We start from the raw sequence: 25,054 nt of genomic DNA, 5'->3' as shown, positions 1-25,054 counted from the left end.
TTTTTATTTTGTATTCAATCAATATGTTTTTGGAAAGGGAAACTGTGCGCAAACAGCAGTAGATATATATTCATTTTTTTTCTTTAAAGAGCACTTTCTCTGGAGGAAGAAAAAGGGCAGGGGCTCAAGCCCACTTATGTGTGCACGTGCCTGATCCCAATGCCTTGGCTTTAAAATTGTAGTTTTTAGTATTTTCCACCAGATAGTGCCATTTTCTCATGTTTGCCATATGGGGAACATATTTGCAATTCTCCTGGTTTCCAATAAAGGCATGGCTAGATTGCTAAAGGCATTATGTGTTTGAAAAAAATCCCCACTAGCATTTAGTATACAGAAAACAATTTTTGATACAAACAAACAACAACTGTGACATTATGTAAACAAACATCTGGGTCAACACTCTGTAAATGAGTAAATATTTGGTAGATATATTCAGGAGTTATGATTATCAAATGCAACTTAGTTTGAATAAAATATAATTTTAGTATGGTATTCTTATAGCAGTTTACGAATAAGGGACATTTTTGTCGTGTTTTTCTTTGTCTGACACGGCAGAAAATAAACTAAACTAAATGCTTCAAATCCTAATCCTAATGCTAATCATTGATTTATACTGTGAGAATACTCGCATTGAGTATACAGAACAATATTCAGTTTTTGCAAAATATAAAAAAATATCTTAATATATGTTTTTTAGGGACAAAAACATTTGATTCCTAAAAGGACATCAAAGCATCTTATTATAGAGTTGAGGCATTATGGTTTATTTGGTTTTTCAAATGGTTGGCGCTACATTTTCAAAAAATACATTTCTAAACTTTTTGGCTCAAATAAATAGATTCCCAATACACAACATACAAGGAAGTGTTTTGGTGACATAACACCAATGCTTTTACATTTTTTGTTGCTTGCCAGGCTATTATTAATAAATTGCTATTTCCTAATTAAACCTCAAATTAGCATTTTATTTTCAGCGCAGTGCAACAACAGAGGGAGCCATTGCTTTCTTTGCAAAAATAAACTTGACAATTGTTGCAACAGCCCTTCTTCTCTAATTCACAATCCTATAGAGAAACCCACCTTCATCTCTCTCCCACTCGCTCCCTGTCTCTCTCTCTCTCTCTCTCTCTCTCTCTCTCTCTCTCTCTCTCTCTCTCTCTCTCTCTCTCTCTCTCTCACTCTCCCTCTCTCTCTGGCAGGGGGAGGAGAGCGAATCAGTGCGGTGAGAGTTGTGCTCTGCGTTCGGAGCCAGAGGTGTGTTTCCGCTCCGCTCTCTATATCTCTGGGCAGCAGCTCCCACCGTGCAGCCGTCCTGAGTGGCATGTCTAACAGCTGTGTTGGCAAAGGGTCACAGCTCATCTGAAGGGGAAGGTGGCACCTTGCTTTGAGGAGAACAGAAGATAAAAGAAGACCAGTTGCAGAGGGAGAGAGAGAGAGAGAGAGAGAGAGAGAGAGAGGGGGGATATAACTGACAACCCCCCCCTCGCCTCACTTAACATTGCAAAAACGGAAGGCTTTGGAGTATTCAATTTTTTCTTTCGTTTTATATTTTTCGTATTCCTCATCGCGGTGCTGGGAGGTGCTTCATCTTTTCATATAGTCTCTCTCTCCGTCATTTGCCTCCTCATTTACTTCTCCATCTACCTGGTGTATAATTTTCTATATTTATGATTGGGAGAAAAGAGGAAGGAGAGAGGAGTTTTATTTTATTTTTTGTCCTTTCTTTCCTCCTCTCCACTCCTCCCTCCCTTTCACCAAACCATATCATACCTGTCAGTCCCTCCTTGCCATTTCATTTCTAGCTGCTGCCATCAGTTCATTTTTTCCTCATCCTACGCCTCTTTCTGTCTCTAAAGTCTGATGTTATATAAACTTGGATGAATTTTCTTCAAAGACAACTAAAAATCTCCTCATGAATGACTCTTTTTTCCCCTTTTCCTTCTCTTTTGGTCCCTCCACACCCATTTTCTTTGCATCACACTCTTGCGGGATTCTTAAATGTTACTCTAGGTAGGTTAACTATCGTTTAGTGTCTGTCTATCTGTCTGTCTGTGTGTATTTGTGTGTGCTTTACGTATACATAAAACACACATTAACACACACATGCACTCGCACACTAAACTATGCCAACAGTGTTCAGTGAGTCGATATCGGTCTGGTCTCGCACCGTTTTCACACCCTCCTCATCTGTTCTTCTCATCATGGCAAAGTGCGCCCATTTTTAATTGTTGTCTTTGAGAAGTCTTTTTCTATGTGTCCACACGTCACGTCCTCTTTCCCATTCAATAAAGATATCAAGTTTGGCAACCTGTTGTGAATTAACATGGAAAGAAGATTTAAATGTAGTCCTTAGGGAGGATGAGATATATTTCTCGGCACTAAAGCTTCCCTTCAAATTATTTAAGGTTAAATTGGGAATATTTGTCCTAAAATAAATGATAATCTCTATATGTTATGTATTAAGCTGCATTCAGAGTTCAGATCAAATCAAGTCACGATGGCTGTATCCCATTTCATGCCTGATTTGTGCTTATTTCCATTCTGCCTGTCCATCAGCAGCCATTAGTTCTCATACAAGCAACACACACAATCCTAAATCCTTAAATACGCTCATCAAAATAATTTTCAGAATTTAATCCTTGTGCTTCTGCATGTTTTTTTAATTTTCCCTTCGCTCGTTTCGATAGATTTTCCTTGAAGAACTGGCCTTTTTTTCATCCCTGAAGCTCTCCCCACTCCACTTGTCTTCATTCTCCTTATGTCGTCAGGCAAGAGAGACCGGTTGGCATTAGTTGGGTGTTGAACAGTAGATTAAGTGGGTGATGCCTTGCGGTGGATTTAAGATGTAATAGGTTGTGCAGGTTGTAAAATAGAGACAGACTGATAGACAGATAGTAATAGATAAAACCTAATATCCCATTTCATCACAACCTCTCTCTTTTCCTCTGTCACATTTCCCTTCTTTCTTTACGTTGTGTAAACGTCTCTCACTGCCACACCTTTTTGCAGAGAGCTGTTTTAAAGCATTACTACTGCTAGACTAAAAGTGTTTAGCCTATGGACATCTACTTGTCCACTCAACCTTGAGGTGAAACATTAGCATAGGCCCACACAAAGCCACATTAGTCTCCCTTTCTCCCCTTTCTTATGGACTGATAAAGGGGCTAAAAAACACCACTTTCTTGATTGTTCTGAGAGTGGGATGTCGTCATGAAGGAATATGAAGGTCCACTCGTTTTGCTCTGTCTTTGCTTTTGTGTCTCAACTCTGCTCCTCTTTAAAACATCTCCACTACAGTCTATAAATTATGTGTTACAGAAAAGAGTTAATTAGGTGAGTAGTGAATTCATATAGCACTCACTTCGTCTTGGCAACTGAGTGTATGCACATGCATGAACAGTGAATGCACTGAATGTGTGTGCAGCAAGTGTGCATGTTTGTGTGCGTGCACTTGAGTGTCTGCATGATCCTGATGGAAAGCTTTTTTGCATGAACTTTAATCAGTAGGTTCTCTGTGAAGATTATCTTTATATTTTCCTCCTCATCACTTGTGCTGCTAAACCTTTCTTCACCCTGCTGTGACTAATTGGTTGTTTATCAGATCATGCTTTTGATCTTTATCCATTTTCTATAAACGTAGTGTAATATCTAAGAATTTCACACACGATCACTTGTCTCAATGGTGATTTTGAGATTTCTCCCTCTATGAAGATTTATATTTTATGGCAAAACCAGTAATAAATACTTTTAGTTAATTTGGTTGGATCACTCTCCATCAGTTTACACCAGTTGCCTCACTCAACGAGTCCAGTGCAGGTGCATGCATTTACATGCATTAATGTAAGCCCTCTTCCTCTCCTTTTTTCTCCTTCCTCAATGCTTTGTTGATGCCCTACTCTTCTTCCTCCTCCTCCTCCACTCCTCCATTGCATTTCTTCTTGTTTCCTGCTCCATGGATCTGCAGCAGATCTCTTGAAATGACAAGATCTCTGCAAATGAATCACATAACATGTAAAGTGACTCATGCACCAGCTTCACTGTATCACATTCTTCAGCATGACCTTAATGAGTGCACTGTACTCTATAGAGGACACACTAGGCCGTATTTCTCAGAGTGCATCATATCATTGATAGGTGATCCAAAGCTGGGGTAGCTTTTCCCCAACCAGATGTATTATTATGTTAATTAACTAGCTTTTCAACTTAATATCTTATTAATGGCATAATTATCATGATGACAAAATGAGAACACACTGTTATTTGTTTACTCATAAAAAGAAACTCAATCTTCGTTCCCCAAACCAAAGCACAAATCCAGCCTGTATAGTATATTTTACCCGCACTAAAATATTAGTACATTTGTTGATTCCTGCCAGCCAGAAGTTGACCGTAACAACACAAAATACCCATAAGATATAAAGCTGTCACTTAGTATAACAAATATACAAAGTTTCTTCTTAAATATTCTCCATTAAGGGAGCGAACTAGCGGGCCCCTTCCCTAAAAGTTTCTCGTTAATGCAGCGTCTTTAGGCCCAAACACTATAAATGATTAAGACATCTTTTAAAAAGAGTGGCGTGATGTTGCCTCGCTGAGAACACACAGTAGTTTAAAATATAAAAGCTTAAAAGGGCATGCTCACCTCTTGGGTTTCAGGCTAATGAAGGATTTATGTTCAAAAGAGTCATTAAAGCTGTTAAGATTGGGAAAATCTGGAGATACGGAGCACATCAGAACCTTCCATAAAGAAAATGAAACGTACTGAAAAGAGAAATAGGAGGTCTATTCGTTTAATATGATAACACATTTATATTGACACACATTTTGATGATTTAAGAAGTAGAACAGACACACACAGTAGAACCTTAGCCTTAGTAAAATGTCTTTCTGACACAACTCGCATCATATCCCGTTATTCAACATTTTGAAAGGCTGTTGATTCATTACCTAGCTGGGGAACTAAACAAACAAACAAACCTCATTCATTTGTTTTCCTGCAGAGGATTATTTGAGGAAATACTGTATTATTCTGCACGAGTCAAGCCATCAGTGTCATTTTAATACTATTGTGAGAGTCGGAGATGATTGACTTTGAAGGAGTCGGAGAGAAAGATGGATTTTTGTAAATAGAAATTGTAATATAATATAATTCATTACACTGCCAGACAGGATTACAATTCTACACTCAGATAACCTCTGACAAATTTCCTAAGGCTAAAATGTGTATACCTACATATCCGACTCAAAATACACAGATAAACACATTTTCTGATACACAAAATATTTGTGTGACTATATACACCTGCACATTTTTTCTTAAGTTAAAGTCTTAAAGGAAGAAGCATTTGACATAACAAAACTTTACTGTGGCTCCAACCAAAAATAAGCTTTCATTGATTAATCTATTAATCTTCATCTATAAATCATTGAAAAATGACATAGTGTCACAATATCACTTATAGTCAGGTCTAAAATAAGTACAGATGAGGAATAAATATATCAGTGTATGTGATTTGATATTGTAATATTGAAAAAATACATTTATAGTGCTACAGTAAATTCCCCCGAATGTGAAACGGTAAATAACCAGACGAGAATGACCTTATTGGGCTTAACGTAACAAATCGGGATACCTTATCAGGTTGATGCAACAATCATGTGAAAAGCTAATTCAGCCAATAACACAGCAGCACTTCTTCTTGCATTGCAACAAGTGGTCTAAGATAACAAGATATTAAAGTAGAGACATCTTGATATGAACAATATGGCCACAGTCTTTCAGTAAAACAGGAATATAAACAATATAAACAAGAAAGTGCTCAGATCATCACCTAAGCAGAAAATAGCACAGTGATATTACTAGGCAACAACGCTCCACACATTGAGATTACAGTGAAAGGGGGCATGTAGACACAGCAGCTTGACTGAGCTAAGCCTTGACCTCGGAGGCAATAGACTTGTACCCACAGTGGCATCGAGCCTTCACCAACAACACATCCATCCCCGGCCCCTCGCCGCCATCTGACTCTGTCCTTCTCTTCTTCCCCCCCCCCCGACAGACTGAGGAAGAGGAAAACTGATCATCAACATGACTGGCTAAAGCAAAGCGAAGGCAAGAAAGCCTAAGAAGAAGAAGTAAGGGAGGGAAGAAGAAGAAGAGGAGTACGTACACACCCACTGCTGCTCATCTTCTCATCTCCACGGCAACTGTGTTCACACACTTGCAGACTTCTGGGAGGAGACCTTGGCGAGCTGCATCACGAGTGTCGGAGGAAGAGAGTTGGATGGAAAGAGACAAATTAAACAGCGTCCCTTCATCAGCTCACATATTTAGTTCAAACGCACGCTGACATTTTGAGTTGGCAGTCAACTTTATATGTAACATCAAGTAATTGAGCGTCCTTTGTACATATTACTCCACTTTAAAAACAGTCACCCCTGCCTCCTCCAGACACAGATAACTCCCCAACATCCCACCCTCACCCAACCTAAAGAGCGCTCGTCCTGCAGGACCCCATCTCAGGCAGCTCTGCGTGACTTCATCTGTCTACCATCCCTTCATCCGAGGCTATGAGAGGAGGAGTCGAATCCCAGATCACTCCATCATGCCAGTTCTGAAGAGCAGAGAGGAGATCCGGGCTGGCAATGTTCAAGGTAGGCCGACTTTTCCACACATTGGGTTGTGTTTGTGTGTCTGTGAACTTAACTTTCCCCCACAAAAACTCCAGGGGCTGTTTTTATCTGCCGAGTCGATTTTCAGTTCAACTTTTGCTCCAAACTTCTTGGTCCTAACTCATGGCTATTCTTTTTATTATTGATTCATCTGTTAGCGCTGTCCCCAAACAATCTTTTGGGCTCCTGAGCTTCGGTAGTAATCTGCAGCTAATATTCACTACCACACAGCTGAGGTCTTCAGGCATTTTGTCTTCCCTTTAATGGCCAAGGTGAACCGAAGCGTGGCGTTCACTGCTGTGATTGAGAGGGACGTCAGGCGCCCAAGATTAGATGGTATATATTTTTTCTAATTTTAACACTGCAATTTAAGCATAACTATAGTGCAGGAATGGACAAAGTGTGTTTCTTGATAGCCTAGTAAAAAGAAAAAAACATCAAACTAATTGAATCCCCAAATCAAATACCCACCCAACAAACAAATATCCGATTACACTAATATTCAAGTCCAGTAAATATTGGAAAAATAGATGCGAGAGTAGCTCAGAGTCCAAGGTGACATCTTCAGTTTGCAGTCAGTGAATTGGCAGTATTTCTGCTTGATAATCCATTATCAAAATTGGCTTATATTATTCTGATAATTAACTACAGCCAAATAACTAATCGCAATTTATGTCTAGTCCTAAATCTATCCCAGAATCTGAAATGTACAACATATACAACAGTTGCAGCCATTCCCCCCCAGTCCAGTAAATATTGGGAAAATAGATGCGAGAGTAGCTCAGAGTCCAAGGTGACATCTTCAGTTTGCAGTCAGTGAATTGGCCAAATAACTAATCGCAATTTATGTCTAGTCCTAAATCTATCCCAGAATCTGAAATGTACAACATATACAACAGTTGCAGCCATTCCCCCCCCCCCCCCGTTTGGTCCGTTAAATCGCTCGACGTTTAACCGCTGAAAAAGTCCTCGCTCGTGAACATGAAAAACTTTAGAGCAGTTGAAACGCATCTGCAGATTCTTCATGTTGAATATTGGATCATGCAATATTTTGTGAAGACACATCTGGTGCTTCTTGGGATAATAGCTTTGAGGATCTGCCCTTTGGTTTTCTTGGCAAATAAGGTAGACACTGGGCTTTATGCTTCATACATATACATACATATATATATATACATATACATATATACATATATATATACACTATAGAAAAAGCAGTTCACTATGGGTTCATTAAGCTGTACACTGCTCTGACAGTGATTTCCCCTTTACAATCAAATATTCTAGAAATTGTCTGTCAAACTAAATATATATAGAAACTGTAATAATTCTTTATTTCTCGAAGGTCATCGTTCCACTTTTGGACAACTTGCAAACATCGTTATGTTAACATTTACTTGTTAAAGCTCGTGAGTAATTTTATGATTAAGAGCTAGACCATCAAAGGACAGGAAATCATGAAGTGCACGAACAGTGCTGAAGCAAACAAAGTCTTTTTTCACACATTTTCAAAAGTCACACATTTTTTCTTGTGGTGCTTTGTGAGGGAGCACAGTGTTGAGATAAAGGACAACTGGGCCTGCTTCAATAAGCCTTCAAAACGTCATGTTGTGCTGCTTCACAGGGGGAAGCAGGTCTGGACAATAGTTACCATATAAAGCAGGAGAGAGAAGATGGAGCCTCTTTTACTGCAGAGCCTGTTCTCCTTTCAGCCGGAGTTGACTACATTTAGACTGATAAAAGCCCCTTTTAAAAATTGAAAGGGTGTGTAAAGATAATTAAAAGACTTGTCTAAGAGTCAGTGCGACACAAAGAGGAGAAAGGGTGAAATCAGCTCAGAAAGAGAGTCCACATGCGACATTAACGTACTCAAAATGAGCTTTTAGACCAGACACTTTTGCAACAGAAAATGCTCAAATCCCACGTTCTGTCACAGTGTCCGGCTGCTGCCAATGGAGCAGCGCCAGGATGTGTCTCTTGGTGGCATCGTGGATTAGATTCTTGGCTGGATTGTTTTTTTGCTTTGGGTGAGACTAGATGCTCACAAATCTCAACCAAGCTTTTCCACACTCGCCTCGAGACACACCCGTCTTTGATCTGATGTAACTATCTTATTATGATGTGCCTCTTTGTTGAAGCGTGATTTAGAGGAGATGTGTGACAGCTGGTGATGTCCCTACTTCACAACACAACAGCTCCAACACTGAGCAGAACTACTGCATTACTCCTCACTCACATATGCTGCACACACACTGCACTCTGCCGAATTCCTTACCACAATATTTCTAAACTTCAGCCTACGCTCGACAGTTGAGTGTTGGCTGACACTGCAGGCTTGAAATGGCTGCATGTGAACTGTGTTTATAGAGCAGAATTGCCGTCTAAAAAAATAAATAAGAGGGGAGAAAACACGAGTGCACAAAGGGTTAAGGCGTGGCAGACAGAACAAGAGACAGACGAGCAGAGATCCAGGCGCAGTCGGTAAATCCAGAGGGAGATTCACTGACAGTGGATGAAGGAGGCAGTTTTGTAGACAGATGTAGCTCTCAGTGCGTAAGCAACAAGGCCCAGGAGCGGCGTGTGTTCGCAGCGTCGTGATGCTGCATGTTTTGGGGAGAGTGTGGGTTGGGGATTACTGAATCCGAGGGAGAGCGGTTCCCCCCCCGTTTTGATCTGGCGGACCGCGAACACGGTGAAGTGCTGTGATAGATGGGCGTCGATGTGTGGGCACCGAAACTCTCAGACAGCCGGCTGGCTCAGTTTTGGTTGCAAGCCTCGTGTGAGCAGCTTTACAAATGTTGATTGAGTCGTTGAAGGATTACAGGTGCTGAGCTGCCTGGTGTTTATTGTTTACTCAGAGACACAGAGAGAGAGAGAGAGAGAGAGAGAGAGAGGAGAGAGAGAGAGAGAGAGAGAGAGAGAGAGAGAGAGAGAGAGAGAGAGAGAGAGAGAGAGAGAGAGAGAGAGAGAGAGAGAGAGAGAGAGAGAGAGACGAGAGAGAGAGAGAGAGAGAGAGAGAGAGAGAGAGAGAGAGAGGAGAGAGAGAGAGAAACACAATGCTTCAGAAAAGACTCTCAAAAACGATGCATGTAAAACACTCTTGAGAAAAAATGAGGATATCATATTAACAAAGTTGCTAGGTGTTGCCTATGAACCTAACGTAGCCCTGCTGAAAGCTGTTATACATGCCTCTCTGGATGCACAACCTCTTTTATAGTAAATACAATTTGAGAAATCGATATACTTTTAATTTCTCTGTTTTTAACCTGTGTATTTGACTTCAGTTAGATAAACTAATTGGCTACATTTTCTTGCAGTAGCGGGCAACAATAGCCTAGAATATTATTATTATTTTAATATTATACTTTTGTTTGTTTTGTTTCTGTTCTGATTTTATGTAAAGCGTCTTAGGAAATTTAGGAAACACGCTATACAAATCCCATGTATTATTATTATTATTATTATTATTATTATTATTATTCTAGCTGATGCTTTTATCCCAAAAAAATGCATTTAAACCTTAAGTATCTTCCCCCATGACACTTGTGCTGCCTGCAGGGGCTGAAAACCCTCCGGTTGTCAGTGCCCATTCACACACACATGCATGTCCCCTGCTTGAGTACAACTTATGATCCCCTCATATTGTACCAAGTAAAATGTCAAGTATGAATAGATTGTTACAGTTTTACTATTAATTTCCCCCCACGCTTAAATAGTAGGAAATACAAAAATCCACACAAACAGTAAACCATCCCGTTTCTGTTGGAGACAAACTCAAGATGCCTTTGCTACCTCTCCTCTTCTATACCTAGTCATGTGTGACTGTGAGAGAAGGAGGAAAAGGAGCTAAGAATAGAGAACAGGGGGCCCAACGCTGTGCCGCCTCTACCCACGATGCTCAGCTCCTCTGTGCTTTTCTGTTACTGAAGTCGGCAGGCAGCCAACCAGTTTTCGTAGATTTCTGTTTGTGCAGGCTCTGTTTAACCTGAACAGAATACAAACTGTAGCTAAAGTGGTTTTTATTCCTCCTTGATGCAGAACTGGAGCTACAGTTCTGTCTTCACCCTGTATATGTTCCCTAATAACATGATCACAATGTCTGCGCTGGCTTTTGCAGATATTCAATCAGACTCACGTTTTCATGGCATGCCAAAGGGAGGCCTTTTGAAGCTCTTCCACTGACAGACTCGGTGGAAGATTATTTAATTTTTTTACATACGATACTTCAGACGGTTTGAAGAGAGCGATAGAACAAAAGACAAGATCAACTGGCTGAGGGAAGGGTGGAGGTGCGGAGATGAGCGGGGCTGATGGAGGGTTTGATAGCCTAACGAGATTAAGTAACACTTGAGGATTCTGTCCTCAAAAGGCAGACAGGAAACAGACATAAGGACTCACAGAAAATCATGTCATGTAGATTGCTTGCTGAGTGATAATTATGATAAGATGATAATTATGTTTTCGAAGAGGGAGAGGGAAATTATTAAAGATAGAACACTATTTAATTAAATCAGAGGATGAAATAGGTCCGTTTGATGATTGTTAGTTTATTTTAACGAGAGAATCTTGACAAGTTGGTAAGTAATTTGTCTTAAAACAGCCAAATACACATAATAACAACTGTAAGGAAAACATTTCATTTAGAGATGCAGATTTTTAATTGTGGAATCTGATTTGTTTGAAGTCTGATCTGCAGACTCAGTCGCATTTACTAAGAAATATAATTGACAGCAAACACAAACATATTTCTTAGTTTTCTTTCATGGAAGTCCATATTTTATTGTACATTCTAAACAAATCCTTGAACATGAACTATTTTACATTTTCTGTGCACTAACTTTCAGAACCTTCTGGTTGTCAAACCCTTGTTTTTAATATTTTTCTTTCACAGCTTATTTTGGACTTGTTATATATTGAAAGCTTAATTTTTTCTTATCTCATACACAATCTGTTCGCAACACAACGTGTGTGTGTCTGTACTGTGGCAATCTATAAACCACGTTCAGCAGGTGTGAACATTTGACTGACAGAAAAATCTAATGTATGACAATAATTGCACACTCTGACCAGTGGACCTAGTTTTATTTCCGTCTTTCAAAGTAAACCACAAAACAACTATACATTTTAAATGTAATTGTGCCTTGTTGGTATTTTACAACCATTTGCAGCATCATTAGCAGGTGGAAGTTCTTTGACGTCTCTAGCGGCATTGTTTGTTATACTGTGTCAAAGGATCTGTCACCATTTGACCCTCAGTGGGGGAAACGTGTCAATTAACTGGCTTTGACTTAAGACTTGTGAGTGGGTCTGGAGGGCAGACTTCCCCCAAGGTGAGGAGAAAATTGCCGCTCCGCATGTACAGACTTGAACATGAAGGATCAATCTCAGCGCGGTGGGGGAGAGCGGCAGTTGTCAGGGATTTTTGTTCCTTTTCCTAACGAAGCAGAGGAACAAGTGATCAGCGAGACGGAGGTAAAGGCTGAAAGGTAGAGCTCTCAGGGGGGTTAATTGGGGGGTGAGGAAAGAGAAACAGAGGACATATAACCATGTGCCTGGACACTTAGGCCTAAGTGGAGGGGAGTGTATGGGCTTATAGTGCTGAGATTTATGTGTCCAGTATCATGAGAGATTGGATCTTGGTTTAAATGTTCGAGGTTCGGGCTGAAAGGAAAGTAAGATCAGAAAAATATACTAATTTATTCGTTCAATTTGAAGATGTGACATTGGAATTAAGGAAAGTATTTTATGACTTTCAGATAGAGGTGGGCCTTTCTTTCTTTCACTGGTAGAATGGTAATCATTCTGACTTGTTTTAAAACAAGGGTTATTATTATATGAAGGCTATATCTCCCACCCAATTTAAGACAAGACTACATTCTCTGCCATTAAGAATATAACCACCAGATGACTGGATAAAACTAAAAGAAAACAAAAGTGGACCCCCTATCGTGTTCGACCTCTAACAGTTTATCAGGTTATCAGCCACAAATATTAGTGTATTTTTTATGAATCTGAGAGCTCTTTTAGATAAAGTAGTTCATAGAGTATCAGTAGATCCACTTGTGTTTAAATTAAAAAGATTGAATTTAATCTTGTGAGGTTGGGACGACAATGACTAAGACTGTCAGTGATTTCAGATACAACCTAAAGATACAACACTGACTTGAAGAAGAGTGGAGAACCAGCAGCTGATGTTGATTAAGTCCAGACTAACAACTCTTGGGGAGCTCAATTTAATGTACTGTATTTTATTGAGTTTGGTTTATAGACATGACTGTTAAATGACCAACAGCATATTTTTTGTAAATTAAACAAGTAATACATAAAGTACTCTGATTGTAGACTTTCAAGGAATCAAATCCGTTTCAAGTAAATACTCTCTCTCTAGATATGTTACATGATAACATGAAAACAAAATGATCAGAAGAAGGTCAGACTTTGTTCACCCATGAAAACAGGACTTTAAATCTGTGCAGATTTGTTCTTGTTTTGTGACCAGCAGACAGAAGGGTTTTCACGTCATAGAATCAATTAATTAGATAAATTAAATAATGATGCTTGTTAAAACAAAATGACACGGCCTGGCACAGAGGGCTTGCTTGCAGGCGTTGCTCTACAGGTGCTGGCGGAGGTAGAAGGAGGCCTTGTGGGTATTGGGCTGATGGGAGGCCCCAGGTAATTAAGAGGAATTATTAAACAGACAAAATGGATTGTTGGTCTTTCATTAAAACTACTCTCAGGAGTCGTAGGCGCCATAGGTGTGCTTTGAAAAACCTCAAGAGAGCTTTAGCTGTTAAACGCTCAGATTTTGCCACCAGTTAAGCAGCGAATCGGCTTCAAATTAGGATAGACAACTCCTGTCATGTCCCAGCTTCTCAGACCGACCAGTGGAAGAAACCTGAGAAAATACATTATCAGCTGAGGCTGAAAACAGTGTGTCACCATCTTTTAATAGCCTGCTCTGCTCTGGATAAAGAGGTGAAACATATTGTATCAGAGGACAATATGTAATACCTACAGTATTGAAAGGAAACAGCCTGCAGTCCGGTGTCGTTGACTCATGTGACAGATTGTACATGAAACATACTGTAGGTCTACATGCCCTGTGTGATGGTGGTGGGCCAGTTTGTAAAGATCCCTGTTATATCTCACACAGGCTCCGCCCTCTACTGGACTCTATGGGTACTACCTCTCAACCACACTATGTTTGTAATCGCTGCTTGTCTCGAAACTGCTTTTCCCTCAACAATTTTCTTTTCCGAGCGCCACTCTCAAACTTTTTCTTCCCCGACATTTTCTGCTAAACAACCTACATCTCAATCAATCAATCAATCAATCAATGTTTATTTATATAGCCCAATATCACAAATGTTACATTTGTCTCAGTGGTCTTCACAGTAGAATATCAGTATGACAAGACTGAACTGCTTATTCTTCCGGGAAAAGATTGTCCCACTCTTGACCTAACAATCAACATCAGCACCTCTATTGTTTCCCCGACCCAGACTGCAAGGAATCTGGGTGTGATCCTAGATAACAGCCTGTCCTTCACTGCAAACATCGCTGCGACAACCCGTTGCTGCAGATACACGCTTTACAACATCAGGAGGATACGTCCCCAGCTGACCCAGAAAGCGACGCAGCTTCTGGTCCAGGCTCTCGTCACCTCACGCCTCGACTACTGCAACTCCCTCCTGGCTGGTCTACCTGCATGTGCCATCCGACCTCTGCAGCTCATCCAGAATGCAGCGGCTCGTCTGGTCTTCAACCTTCCTAAATGTTCCCACACCACTCCGCTCCTCCGCTCACTTCACTGGCTTCCAGTAACTGCTAGAATCCATTTCAAGACACTGGTACTTGCGTACCATGCTGCGAATGGATCTGACCCTTCCTACATCCAGGACATGGTTAAACTGTACACCCCAGCACGTGCACTACGCTCTGCATCAGCCAAACAGCTCGCTGCACCCTCGCTGCGAAGGGGACCCAAGTTCCCATCAGCAAAAGCACGTGGGTTTGCTATCCTGGCTCCAAAATGGTGGAATGAGCTCCCCATTGACATCAGGACAGCAGAAAGCCTGCACATCTTCCGGCGCAGACTGAAAACTCATCTCTTTCGACTCCACTTCGAGCGATAGAATTACTAACAAAGAACTGCTAACAGAGCACTTATATACTAATAAAGGACTGGCTTATCTATAGCCAGTTGAGTAGCACTTGAAATACTTGGCTCTATGAAACCTGATGTACTTATATGATTCTGTTTTCTTCAAGGTTGTGTCTTCCTGGTCGAATGTACTTATTGTAAGTCGCTTTGGATAAAAGCGTCAGCTAAATGCAATGTAATGTAATGACAATACGACACCCTCTGTCCTTAGACCCTCACATCGTACTGTACAAGGAAAAACTTCCGGAGAAAACCCACAGTTTAAAGGGAAAACTGGGAGAATCTGTCACTCAATCACTCGTAATTTGAATAAGTCACATGTGAAACATATTCTTATTCTGATTGGCTGTTAAGTGGTGCCCACTGACTGTTACGGAGTCATCATTTTTGAGAAAAATCTCGATATGATTGATTAGCGGAGCAAATGATCAAAATACTACGGAGGGAAGATATTTTCGTTTGGATTACTGGTCTGGGGGAAGCTCACGAGTGTGTGTGTGTGTGTGTGTGTGTGTGTGTGTGTGTGTGTGTGTGTGTGTGTGTGTGTGTGTGTGTGTGTGTGTGTGTGTGTGTGTGTGTGTGTGTGTGTGTGTGTGTATACGTGTGTGTTTGTGTATTTTTGCGTTTGTGTGTATTGTGTTTGTTTCCCGGGTAAAACACTCACAAGAAACACCGGCTGTTGTTATGCCTGCTGTGATGTCGTTACTCCGTTCTCCGCTTGTAATTATGCCGTTACAAGCTTTGACGTTGTATTTATCATCTGAATTTGCCGAAACAAGTTTAATATTCTGAAAGACAAGACTTTGTTTATTTGAAACCAGATGAAAACAAACTGTAACGGACCCTGCCGTGTTATCTATGATTACTATACGCCTTACATTCATAATTTCAGCGGAGGGAGGGGGAGCGGCGCTGCGGAACAGCAGAGTGGTGAGGGAGAGCTCTCATCTTCCCTTTACAAGCTTCAAAAATGTATTTATCGTGTGATTTTGGAAATAAAAGTTTCATATTCTGAAAGCCAAGACTTTGTTTATTTAAAATAAAAATAAAACACCCAAAATAAAAAATAAAAATATTTTATTTATTTTTTATTTTATTTTATTGGCTCATGATAGGCCCCCGATCTCCGTAGGCCCCTGGGCTTCAGCCCAGGTCAGCCCATGCATTAAGGTGGCCCTGTGTGCATGGGCCGTAAAGTAACATACTTTCGTCGCCGGCCGGCCGATACATGATAAGTGGGCCTGTCTATCAATTAATCCCCGGGCCACTTTTTCCCCCCAGTCCGCCCCTGGTTAGGGGGTTTTAATCTTCCAGCCCATAGTGGGGCCAGGGAGGCTAAATTGCACCTCCTCTGCCCGGTGCATGCCCTAGCATGTTTTGTGGAGCGCACGGCTGCCACTAGGCACACTGAACAACTGTTTATGTGCTTTGGGGCCGGTAAAGCTCTGTTCAAGAAACGTGTGGCGGGATGGCTCTGCGAGTGCATCTCACATGCCTACGGACAGGCGAGGAGAGCCTTCCCCACGGGGGTCCATGCACACTCTACACAGGGTATGGCTGTGTCAACAGCCTTATTTAACGGAGTGAGTCTTGGTCCACGCTAGGCCCCTTCATAAGGTTTTATCTCTTGGACATGTCTGGCTCCTTCTCATCATCTGTGCTTGCTGAGGCGACCCGGGAAACGTGGTATGCAGTAAGCCCCATACAGGGCTGGAAGACACTCCCTTCCCTTTTCCAGGCACACTATTCACGAGGTAAGCGTGTCTGAGTGTGCCCTACCAGCCAGGTAAACTGCGGCCCCCTCTTCTCCACGGTCACAACCAGGGGAGAGGGGGTTGCGGTACAGGGGCTGGTAACCAAAAGCCAGTCAGGGGCAGTGTGGTGACTCAATGTTGTTGGACGACAGGGCGTTTAGGCATCAGGGCTCCACCCACTGTACCCATAGAGTCCAGTAGAGGGTGGAGCCTGTGTGAGATATAATGGTGGGTTACGTATTGTAACCCTAGGCATATAAGCACAAGCGGAGCCCTCTACTCAAGGCCCTGTCTGTCCTATGCTGCTCGCTAAAGAGAAGTGTAGGATGACAGCCAGGAGGCGAGGCCGCCTTATATACGGTGGGCTTGCACGCGCATTCAGGGTAGGCCCGCCCCAGGGGGCGGCTACGGTTATAGATATTTCAGTTGATGAATGCTCGCATTGTATGGTTGAGAGGTAGTACCCATAGAGTCCAGTAGAGGGCTCCGCCTGTGCTTATAAAACTAGGGTTACAATAAGTAACCCACCGTTTTGCTGCATCGAGGGACATGTCATTTCGCTGCTATATGATGTCCTAAGCAGGAGACATAACCTCTATGGAATACATGACTTCAATGAGGTAATGAAGACCTCGGGAGATAGATGTATCTGACTCAATCCTGCATTTTTTTTCTCTCCTCTGCCTCTGAGTGTGCTTCGTTGTGTGTAATGTGCTGGTGTGGTCATGTGTTTGTGTGAGATGTGTGTGTGAGTGTGTGTGCTCTCGGTCTCGGTCAGTTTTCTTGCCTCTGATGAAGAGACCGTATAATTATATCTAGAGAGCGGATGCCACCTCAATAACACAGCAGAGATCCATAGTGTGTCTCATTATAAGTGCAATAAGCAGATAGAGGATTCTTGACCAGACTAGAGTGCACTTAATAAAACACCCAAGACACTCTTCAATAAACAGGATTTTTTCTGACATTCTGGCGCTTCTCCACGACAGCAGTGAGGTGACAGCAGGTTATTCAATTGAGAAATAAACTGTCATGTAACACAATGCGCCTTATATGTTATATTCTCCTGACTATATGTTTCTCTTGCCTACACTGCTCTGCTGCTAATGCTACAACAGCATCTCCATCTTTCTCTCTCAGCCTCTCTCATCCCACCCTGTTAAAAAAAAAATACACCCTTTAGTGTCCAAAAGAATCAGCACAATCCCATGAAAAGCACAACACAAATTAATAACAACTATTAATAACATACCGTACATCCACACTGTTGCAGTGCGTGACGCAAACTTCATTACCAGTTTATTTCTGGTCAATCTGTAGATAAGGGTCCTGCTGACGTTAAAACTCACAAGGCCACCTTTTGTGTTAATCCAAATCTGAAAATAGTCCCCAACAAAAGCTCTTTGTATTACTGTTCCCATCGTTCCCGGATGTTTTTTTTTCAAATAAAGCTACAAACTTGCGAGCCATTTTTATAGAATCTTCTCCACAATAGGAACACATTTCTTTAGACCCGAGAGCCGGGAACAAGGGGCTAAAGTTGGAAATATTTGAGAAACGCACTAAATTCTTGTGCAGATTGACTCAAGCCCTGCATGAAAAAAGACTATTCCTTAATTTTTAAGTGGACGGTTCAGCGACACAACTGAATGCAACACATGAGTCCAGCAAGAAAACACTTGTCAAGTATTTCCGTTCTCCACAATTAAATAAACAGAAACTGCAGTAGTAAAAGTGATCTTTTGTTTTAGAGAGAGGCATATCACACCAAAGAAATGTATTTAACTGTCATTGTGACTATTTCAAGCTTCAGAGGTCAGCTAACATTCACCTCACAGTGACGGTTGACTTTGTGAAAGCGTATTGAATAATTACAGAGTATGTAAATAGAACTTGTGTTGACTTCCACCATGACTGCAAGGGAGTGATTATAGCTGCATGAGGTCTTATTACCTTACTGAACACCACTTCAAACAGCTCTGACTGACACATCACCAAAAACGTCACTAGTCTTAATAATGAAATAAAATAATGTTTTGCCCAAACCTGGGAAATCAAAAAACGGTAAAAGAGAAAACATATTTGTTATGCTCTCTTTCATTGTAATTTAATGTTGGTACGGATGTCACCTGCATCACAATTAGAATACACTGAAATGTGTGAGACAGCTGATGTGCTGATGTGTTGTTTATGTTACTTTAGATAAGGTGTGTTGATTTTAAAACGGCCCTTCTGCTGTACAGATGTTTATTATATACACCACACAACACTTCACACTTCAATTTTATTCTAAATCACATCCAAATAATGCAGATAAAGTCCTTATTTTGATCCTTGTTTTCTCTTTTTAAAAATTGCATTTGTGATAGAAAGCATGTTGGATGGCTATACAGTCAAACCTGGCTCTTAGTAAAATAAAGTAGGGTTGAATTATTGATGATATTGGAGTTGTAAGAGTAAACAGAAATGTCAAACATCGTCTCCTGCTCTGGCATCCCTCCAGGGGATATCTAGACCTTTAAACGCAGTGAAAACACTGAAATCTTAAAGATCTTTTCTTTCTTACGGCTGTCAGGCCACATTGTACGCAATATATTGACGCTACAGTCGTATAAAAAATGCCTTTCATAATGTGTTAAAGCACACTGTTTAGTATGAGTTGTGTTTATTTGTAAATCACGTCTGATGTATTGTTTGCTTTGGTGGAGATGACAAAAGTAGCACTCTTACCTGTAACTGACCACCCACTGAATGTAAATGGGCTCCTTAATAGATATGCCTGTCAGCTTATGTTACCCACAATGCCTCTCAAATGCTATACAGCCCAGCCCACCACATCAAGTCTCCAGGGGTATAGTAGAGCCTGATAATGATGGCCTACGTGTTTTAAATAGCGTGGCAGATTCAGTACTACTGTCTCTCCAGCCTCTGCAGTATAAACCCTACAGTCTGTAATCCCAGGCAATATAAAAAAAAACATCTCACCGTTAATGTCCACACGTCTTCATTACTGTGGGGTCGAGTCGTTCCCGGCACATGGTTCACTGCTTGATTGATCACGGGGAATCTTTATTGGCAGATTGGAAGTCCACGAATGTGAGCTCATGTCGTCGAGAGTCTGAAGCAGCTCTGGTTATTCTAGCGGTGGCTTCTGCCATTTGACAGACTTCTGTGATCAATGCTCTTTGTAAATGTTAAGTGTGATATGACTGATGCATCAGTCTTATTGGGATGATCAGGCTCAACACAGTTCTTTTGTGAACTTTCGATTTTTCATGGGGTCATGATTCGATTAAAATTTGATTCTTGATTCACCACATAGGGCTACTGATTTTAGGATCTACTCCAGTTTAGGGATTTCTTATCACAGTAACATAAGTCCATACTAATAACAGTGATAGTGGTAATACCAAATTCAATACCGCGTAAAAAAGAAAATCAAAACGATGAATCCCATTTTCCTCACACATTTGTTATTAATGTTTCAATACTTTCTTCACTATGTAGTCATTAAGGTCATAATTCCTTCTGTAATATAATTTTTTTTCTTTCTTTGAAAAATGATCTTTCAGAAAACTTGCACACAATCTAAACTCCACAAGCTTGCATGCCCAAGCTGCTAACAGCTGACTCTATACTCGTGCAGATCTGTTCACATTGAGCATTATCAGGGACAAAATGAAGGCAGAGACTAGTTCTTATATCTGTAAAAGTTATATCAACTGATTGAAATCATGTAAACACACACAAGCAGCTAAGACAAATAGATGTATTCATGCCAAAAGGTTTAATGAATTGGTAGGATTAGGCTAGCCAATAAAAAAATACACTGTCGGCGAAAATGACACTGTTAAACTGGTCATGTTGTGTCAAGCCTTATTGACTTTTTAACAAATCAATAATGCTTGACACAACATTACATTGGTGTGTTGGATAACTCTCCTTCAGTAGCAATGTGTTATTTTGTAGAAAATTAATTAGAAATAGAGAAGATTTAGAAGATACACATCCTGATTCTAACATGGGTTTATTTGTTCGACATCCCAGAGCCTGCTGTGTGTACATGAAGCTACTTGTGTGTGTGTGTGTGTGTGTGTGTGTGTGTGTGTGTGTGTGTGTGTGTGTGTGTGTGTGTGTGTGTGTGTGTGTGTGTGTGTGTGTGTGTGTGTGTGTGTGTGTGTGTGTGTGTGTGTGTGTGTGTGTGTGTGTGTGTGTGTGTGTGTGTGTGTGTGTGTGTGTGTGTGTGTGTGTGTGTGTGTGTGTTCTCTTGTTGGAAAAACAGAAGCCATATACAGTTTGCATGAGGAGGGCTCAGATGTCTGACCGAACAAAGCTTGACCTGCAGAGCCATTTGCTCTCTGCCCATGCTTGAGAGTCTTCATGGAGCAACGGGTTGAGGGTTAGTCATGTCGGTAGTACATTCCCGGCATCCCGGGTACAAACAAAGCACACATGCGGGTGTTTTCATGTAGCCGTTCAGCGCCACTTATCCATGTTTTCTCTGCGCTGCATATGTTATTGTAATTGTTGTTTGAGTGCTGTAATGGGCACAAAAGAGCAATACATTTGCATGTCAACTTTGTTCCGTTGACACTGCATTAGACGGTTTTGTTGAGTCCTATAATGCCATGAGAATATGATCCTCTCTTGACACCCCCCATTACAATGTTATTAATGGGGGAGAGATGTTGTATGATGCTCTGATAGCCGCTCCTGCTTCGCTGCATGCTCCCTGCATTGTGTTATTTCTGTGTATCTGCCTGTAGCTCTTTTGGAGATTCATTTGTAATGTGAGGTACACTGAAAGCTGGCACAGTGGATCACCTCTATCTGCAGGAGCGCATTAACTTATGTGTGTACGTGTGCATGCGCGCGTTTATGCAAAGGCACCGTGTTATTTATGTAATGTTACGTGCATTTTATTTTAGTTGCTGAGAGTCAGTGCAACAATTATGTGCTAGAGCTGATAGAAGTAAACTGTGTTTTTTTCGGAGAGGGCACGCACCGCATGAAGTACGCTGCATGAATTAGTGCGAGTTGTGTGTATCTTCCTGTCCATCAGGGTGTTATGTGGAGGCATATTTGAATAGTTACTATGGAAACGAGCACTGCCGTTATACGGGAACACATATCCGAACGGCTCTCGCTGCTCCCCCGTTCACTGTCACACTTCTTGCATTATTTTTAAAGATTTTTGCTCTTCCAGTTTCCCTCCAGTGTCTCTTCTCAGTGGATTCAGCAGGCTTCTTTGCCTTTTTTCTCTCAACACACTGGATTGAGATCATTTCCTTCTTCCTTGCTTCCCATTTAGTTCTTTAACCTCCTCCCCACCCTTGGCTCTTCTTTTATCATCTTGTGCTAATCATGTCCTCTTTTCATCTTTTTGTCTTCAGCTGTGTTGCCCTCCCCCCCTCCTTTGGGTTTCTTATTGCTGTTCCTTCCTCCATCTCTTTTGTGTATGTCTCTATATATTCTCTCACTCGCCCCACTCTTCTCTCTCCTCTTCTCTTCTCTCTGCTGCCTTCCTCCCACTCCTTTCCTCCTTCTCTCTCTCTCTCTCTCTCTCTCTCTCTCTCTCTCTCTCTCTCTCTCTCTCTCTCTCTCTCTCTCTCTCTCTCTCTCTCTCTCTCTCTCTACTTCTCTCTTTTACTCTACCCTTCATTTATCCCTCACCTAAAGCACTCCTCCATGCTTTATTTATAATATGAGCATGAACATACCAGCCTGTCCTCCTACAAAAAACGACCAAATAGGTCGATTGTTTAAGCACCTTAGATTACGACCCATAGCCACGTTTTAAAGTGTAGCACCTCTAGTGGTCGTGTAAGAAACAACAAGCTCCCGTTTATTCACAAATAACCCTCTCTGGAAAATCCTAAATTGTAGAATAGTTTGGCCATTAAAATGCTTTTTGATTAGATTTCTAGCGAGAAGTGTATATTGTACTTTTAGAATCCACGTCCAGTGGATGTGTAGGATCTATAGTTTGATAGATATTACGAAGATGATTTGACGTCGCGCCAGGATAACGTATGCGGCAGCTTCCATGTAAAGTTAGAGTGGGTGAAAACAGTTTTTTTGGTCTCGAAGTATTCATAATAAAACCGGATATATTCCCCTCACTGTCAAATGATTGCACAGTGATATCTGCATTACTCATCCACTAAAAAACATCAGTTTATCCTTGTTAATTACACAATATTGATTGGTTTAAATTGTGTACAATGCTTTGTGTTTTTAACCTTCAGTTTTTTAGGAGTTTAGACACTACAGTTTCCGAAGACACTACACTACCCAGAATCCCCAGCTATCGTTTGGGACTACAACATCCGCTTTACAGTCATCAAGCCCTGTGATTGGAATTGGACGGGTCCAGCCCCCGGCTCCAGCCCCCGGCTCCAGCACCCCCCCCAACCCCCCCCCCCAGAACTACACATGCTGACTATTGTGTGTTTCGCAACATTTTATGGCACGTCTCTTTATAAGACGTTTTCGTATTTCCCACAATTAGAAGTTGCCAGTATTAAACTGTGTACATCCTAGAGGTTTAGGGGATACGAAACACAGTGGTGTTATCAAATGTAAAACATATAATTAATAAATGGGTGAAATAATATACCCACATGACACCTAAGGTCAGAAGAGCTTTATTTAACAGCTGGTCTTATGTCTGTGACCCCTCCTGTTGTTCATTGATAAGCCTGAAATATGCGCTTGTCAAGGTTCAGAGGCACATTTTGCAAATATGGCAGTAGCCATCGATCATCTTAAGATAAGATATACTTTATTGATCTCAAGTAGGGAAATGTTTTTGTTACAGCAGCATACTACTTTGTTCTACTCCACTACAATTCAGAGGTTAACCTAGTATTTTTACTCCACTACATGTATTTTAGTTACTTTGCAGATTCGGATTAATGATGTGAAATATAAACAACCCTTAAATCAGACTTTAGTTGACTTTAGTCAAATTCAGGGAAGGTGATTGTCAAGTGCCAAAATAAACTATGCAATATATTGGACGTTAAGTACTTTGTCAGACTTCATTTGTATCTGTGGATAACCCCAACTTTTTTTTCTTATTCAAAAGAAGACCTTAACTTAAAGTAATCTTTGATGTTTAAAGCCTAGTTGGTCTGTTTTGCACATCCTCCTGTTAATATCTTTCAATGTCCTGGACTAAACTGTTTTATTGTAGAGATCACTACAGCATCTTCTTGATATTTTAAATTTTGTATGTAGGCTACCCTTAATATTTAAATATTTTCATCAAATAAAACTTATTCAACAACAAAATGCAATAACGTGCTTTAACCACTAGGCGGCGCGGGTTAAAAAACCAGTGGTGTAGTTAATAAAACATAATAATATCAAACATAATATGACTATTAACTTTATTGTGAAATTAAAACAGAACAGTAAAGGAAAATACAGTTTCAGTCTCTCGACTTGAAGCTTATGCATTGTACCATGAACCTGTATAGACCATAGACTGTATATATAAATGGACGTAGGGTCCGTGACGTCACCCATAGGAATCTGCAGAGTTGCCGTGAAGCCCTTAGTAGGCGGAGTCGGCCACTAACGGCTCGACAGTGACGTCAGAGTTCAACTCCCGCCTGTTCCAGCCTGCTCCAAATAAGGGCAAAGAGGCGGAGCCGAGGCGGGACCTGCAGCCACCGAGCTGGAAGTTCCAGAGCTAGCTGAAGCTACCAAGCTAAGCTAACATGCTCCCCATCTGCACACTGCCGTCGCATTTTACGTTTCTAAGGTAAGCGGACATAAAACTATTCAGCAAAACTATAAATAATAATCTAAGTTATTGAGTTTTTAGCATAATACTTCAGAATCTTAAAACCCCTTAATGTTTGTATGCAATTGTGCTAAATTCAACACTGGAATCAAGCAAATATTAATATGTTTGCATGACATTAGTTATTTGTATTTTGATATCACTTAACCATATGTTTAAGTCAAGCTAAGGTACATGTGATGGTAGCTAGTTAGTGCTCTTACCTGTGAGGCCTCCTCCAAACAGCATAATAACCAGACTGTATCATTAAAACTAAGTACCAGTTCTAGATCCTTGACTTTAGACAAACAATTCAAAAGACAACATGTATTTAAAGACCAATCTTTATTTGAATGTGCCCCTTAACCTGATATATTAGTTATACAGTAATAGTATTGACAATCTAAAAAAACTGAGCAACTCAACAGTCAACTTTATGTTTCTTATTGTCTAAAGCATTTATTATTTTCATTTTCCCCCTCTCATATTCAGTGTGGACGGATTGAGACAGCATGGTGTCCAGAGGGCTGCAGAGACTTCAGGGAGAAACCTCCGTGTGATGGACGTCCTGTCTGTTGGTTTGGAGAGGACTGAGGGTCTTTCCTCAGCGAGGAGGACCAGGGCTGATGGAGGAGCCCATGCTGGGCACAGCTCATACCAACTGCACAG

At 41.0% G+C, this 25,054-nt stretch overlaps 1 protein-coding gene and 1 long non-coding RNA gene across 9 annotated transcripts in view; both read left to right on the top strand.

Annotated features, from left to right (window-relative positions):
* Positions 1–1,234: 1,234 nt before the first annotated feature.
* Positions 1,235–25,054, top strand: part of grin2bb (glutamate receptor, ionotropic, N-methyl D-aspartate 2B, genome duplicate b) — a 161,402-nt gene continuing 137,582 nt past the window's right edge. Inside the window, exons 1-4 of one of the 8 annotated variants that reach the window (XM_034081868.2) lie at positions 1,235–1,579; positions 3,319–3,333; positions 3,965–4,011; positions 6,060–6,654. In XM_034081868.2, the coding sequence (XP_033937759.1) occupies positions 6,646–6,654 (9 nt within the window). In that variant the 5' untranslated portion in view covers positions 1,235–1,579; positions 3,319–3,333; positions 3,965–4,011; positions 6,060–6,645. Of the gene's footprint in view, positions 2,011–2,543; positions 3,334–3,964; positions 4,012–6,059; positions 6,655–25,054 lie in introns of those variants that run through there. The other 7 variants (XM_034081889.2, XM_034081881.2, XM_034081898.2 and 4 more) reach the window with 7 other exon arrangements.
* The window catches only part of LOC139434642 (uncharacterized), a 933-nt gene continuing 141 nt past the window's right edge, over positions 24,263–25,054 (top strand). The window contains exons 1-2 of the long non-coding RNA XR_011643979.1: positions 24,263–24,364; positions 24,878–25,054. The exon at positions 24,878–25,054 is cut by the window's right edge and continues 141 nt beyond it. This is a non-coding gene — a long non-coding RNA (uncharacterized lncRNA). The remainder of the gene's footprint in view (positions 24,365–24,877) is intronic.

This window comes from Pseudochaenichthys georgianus, chromosome 1 (genome assembly GCF_902827115.2).
Source record: "Pseudochaenichthys georgianus chromosome 1, fPseGeo1.2, whole genome shotgun sequence".
In the NCBI taxonomy this organism is placed as follows: domain Eukaryota; kingdom Metazoa; phylum Chordata; class Actinopteri; order Perciformes; family Channichthyidae; genus Pseudochaenichthys; species Pseudochaenichthys georgianus.
This window is presented reverse-complemented; position numbering and strand designations above follow the sequence as displayed.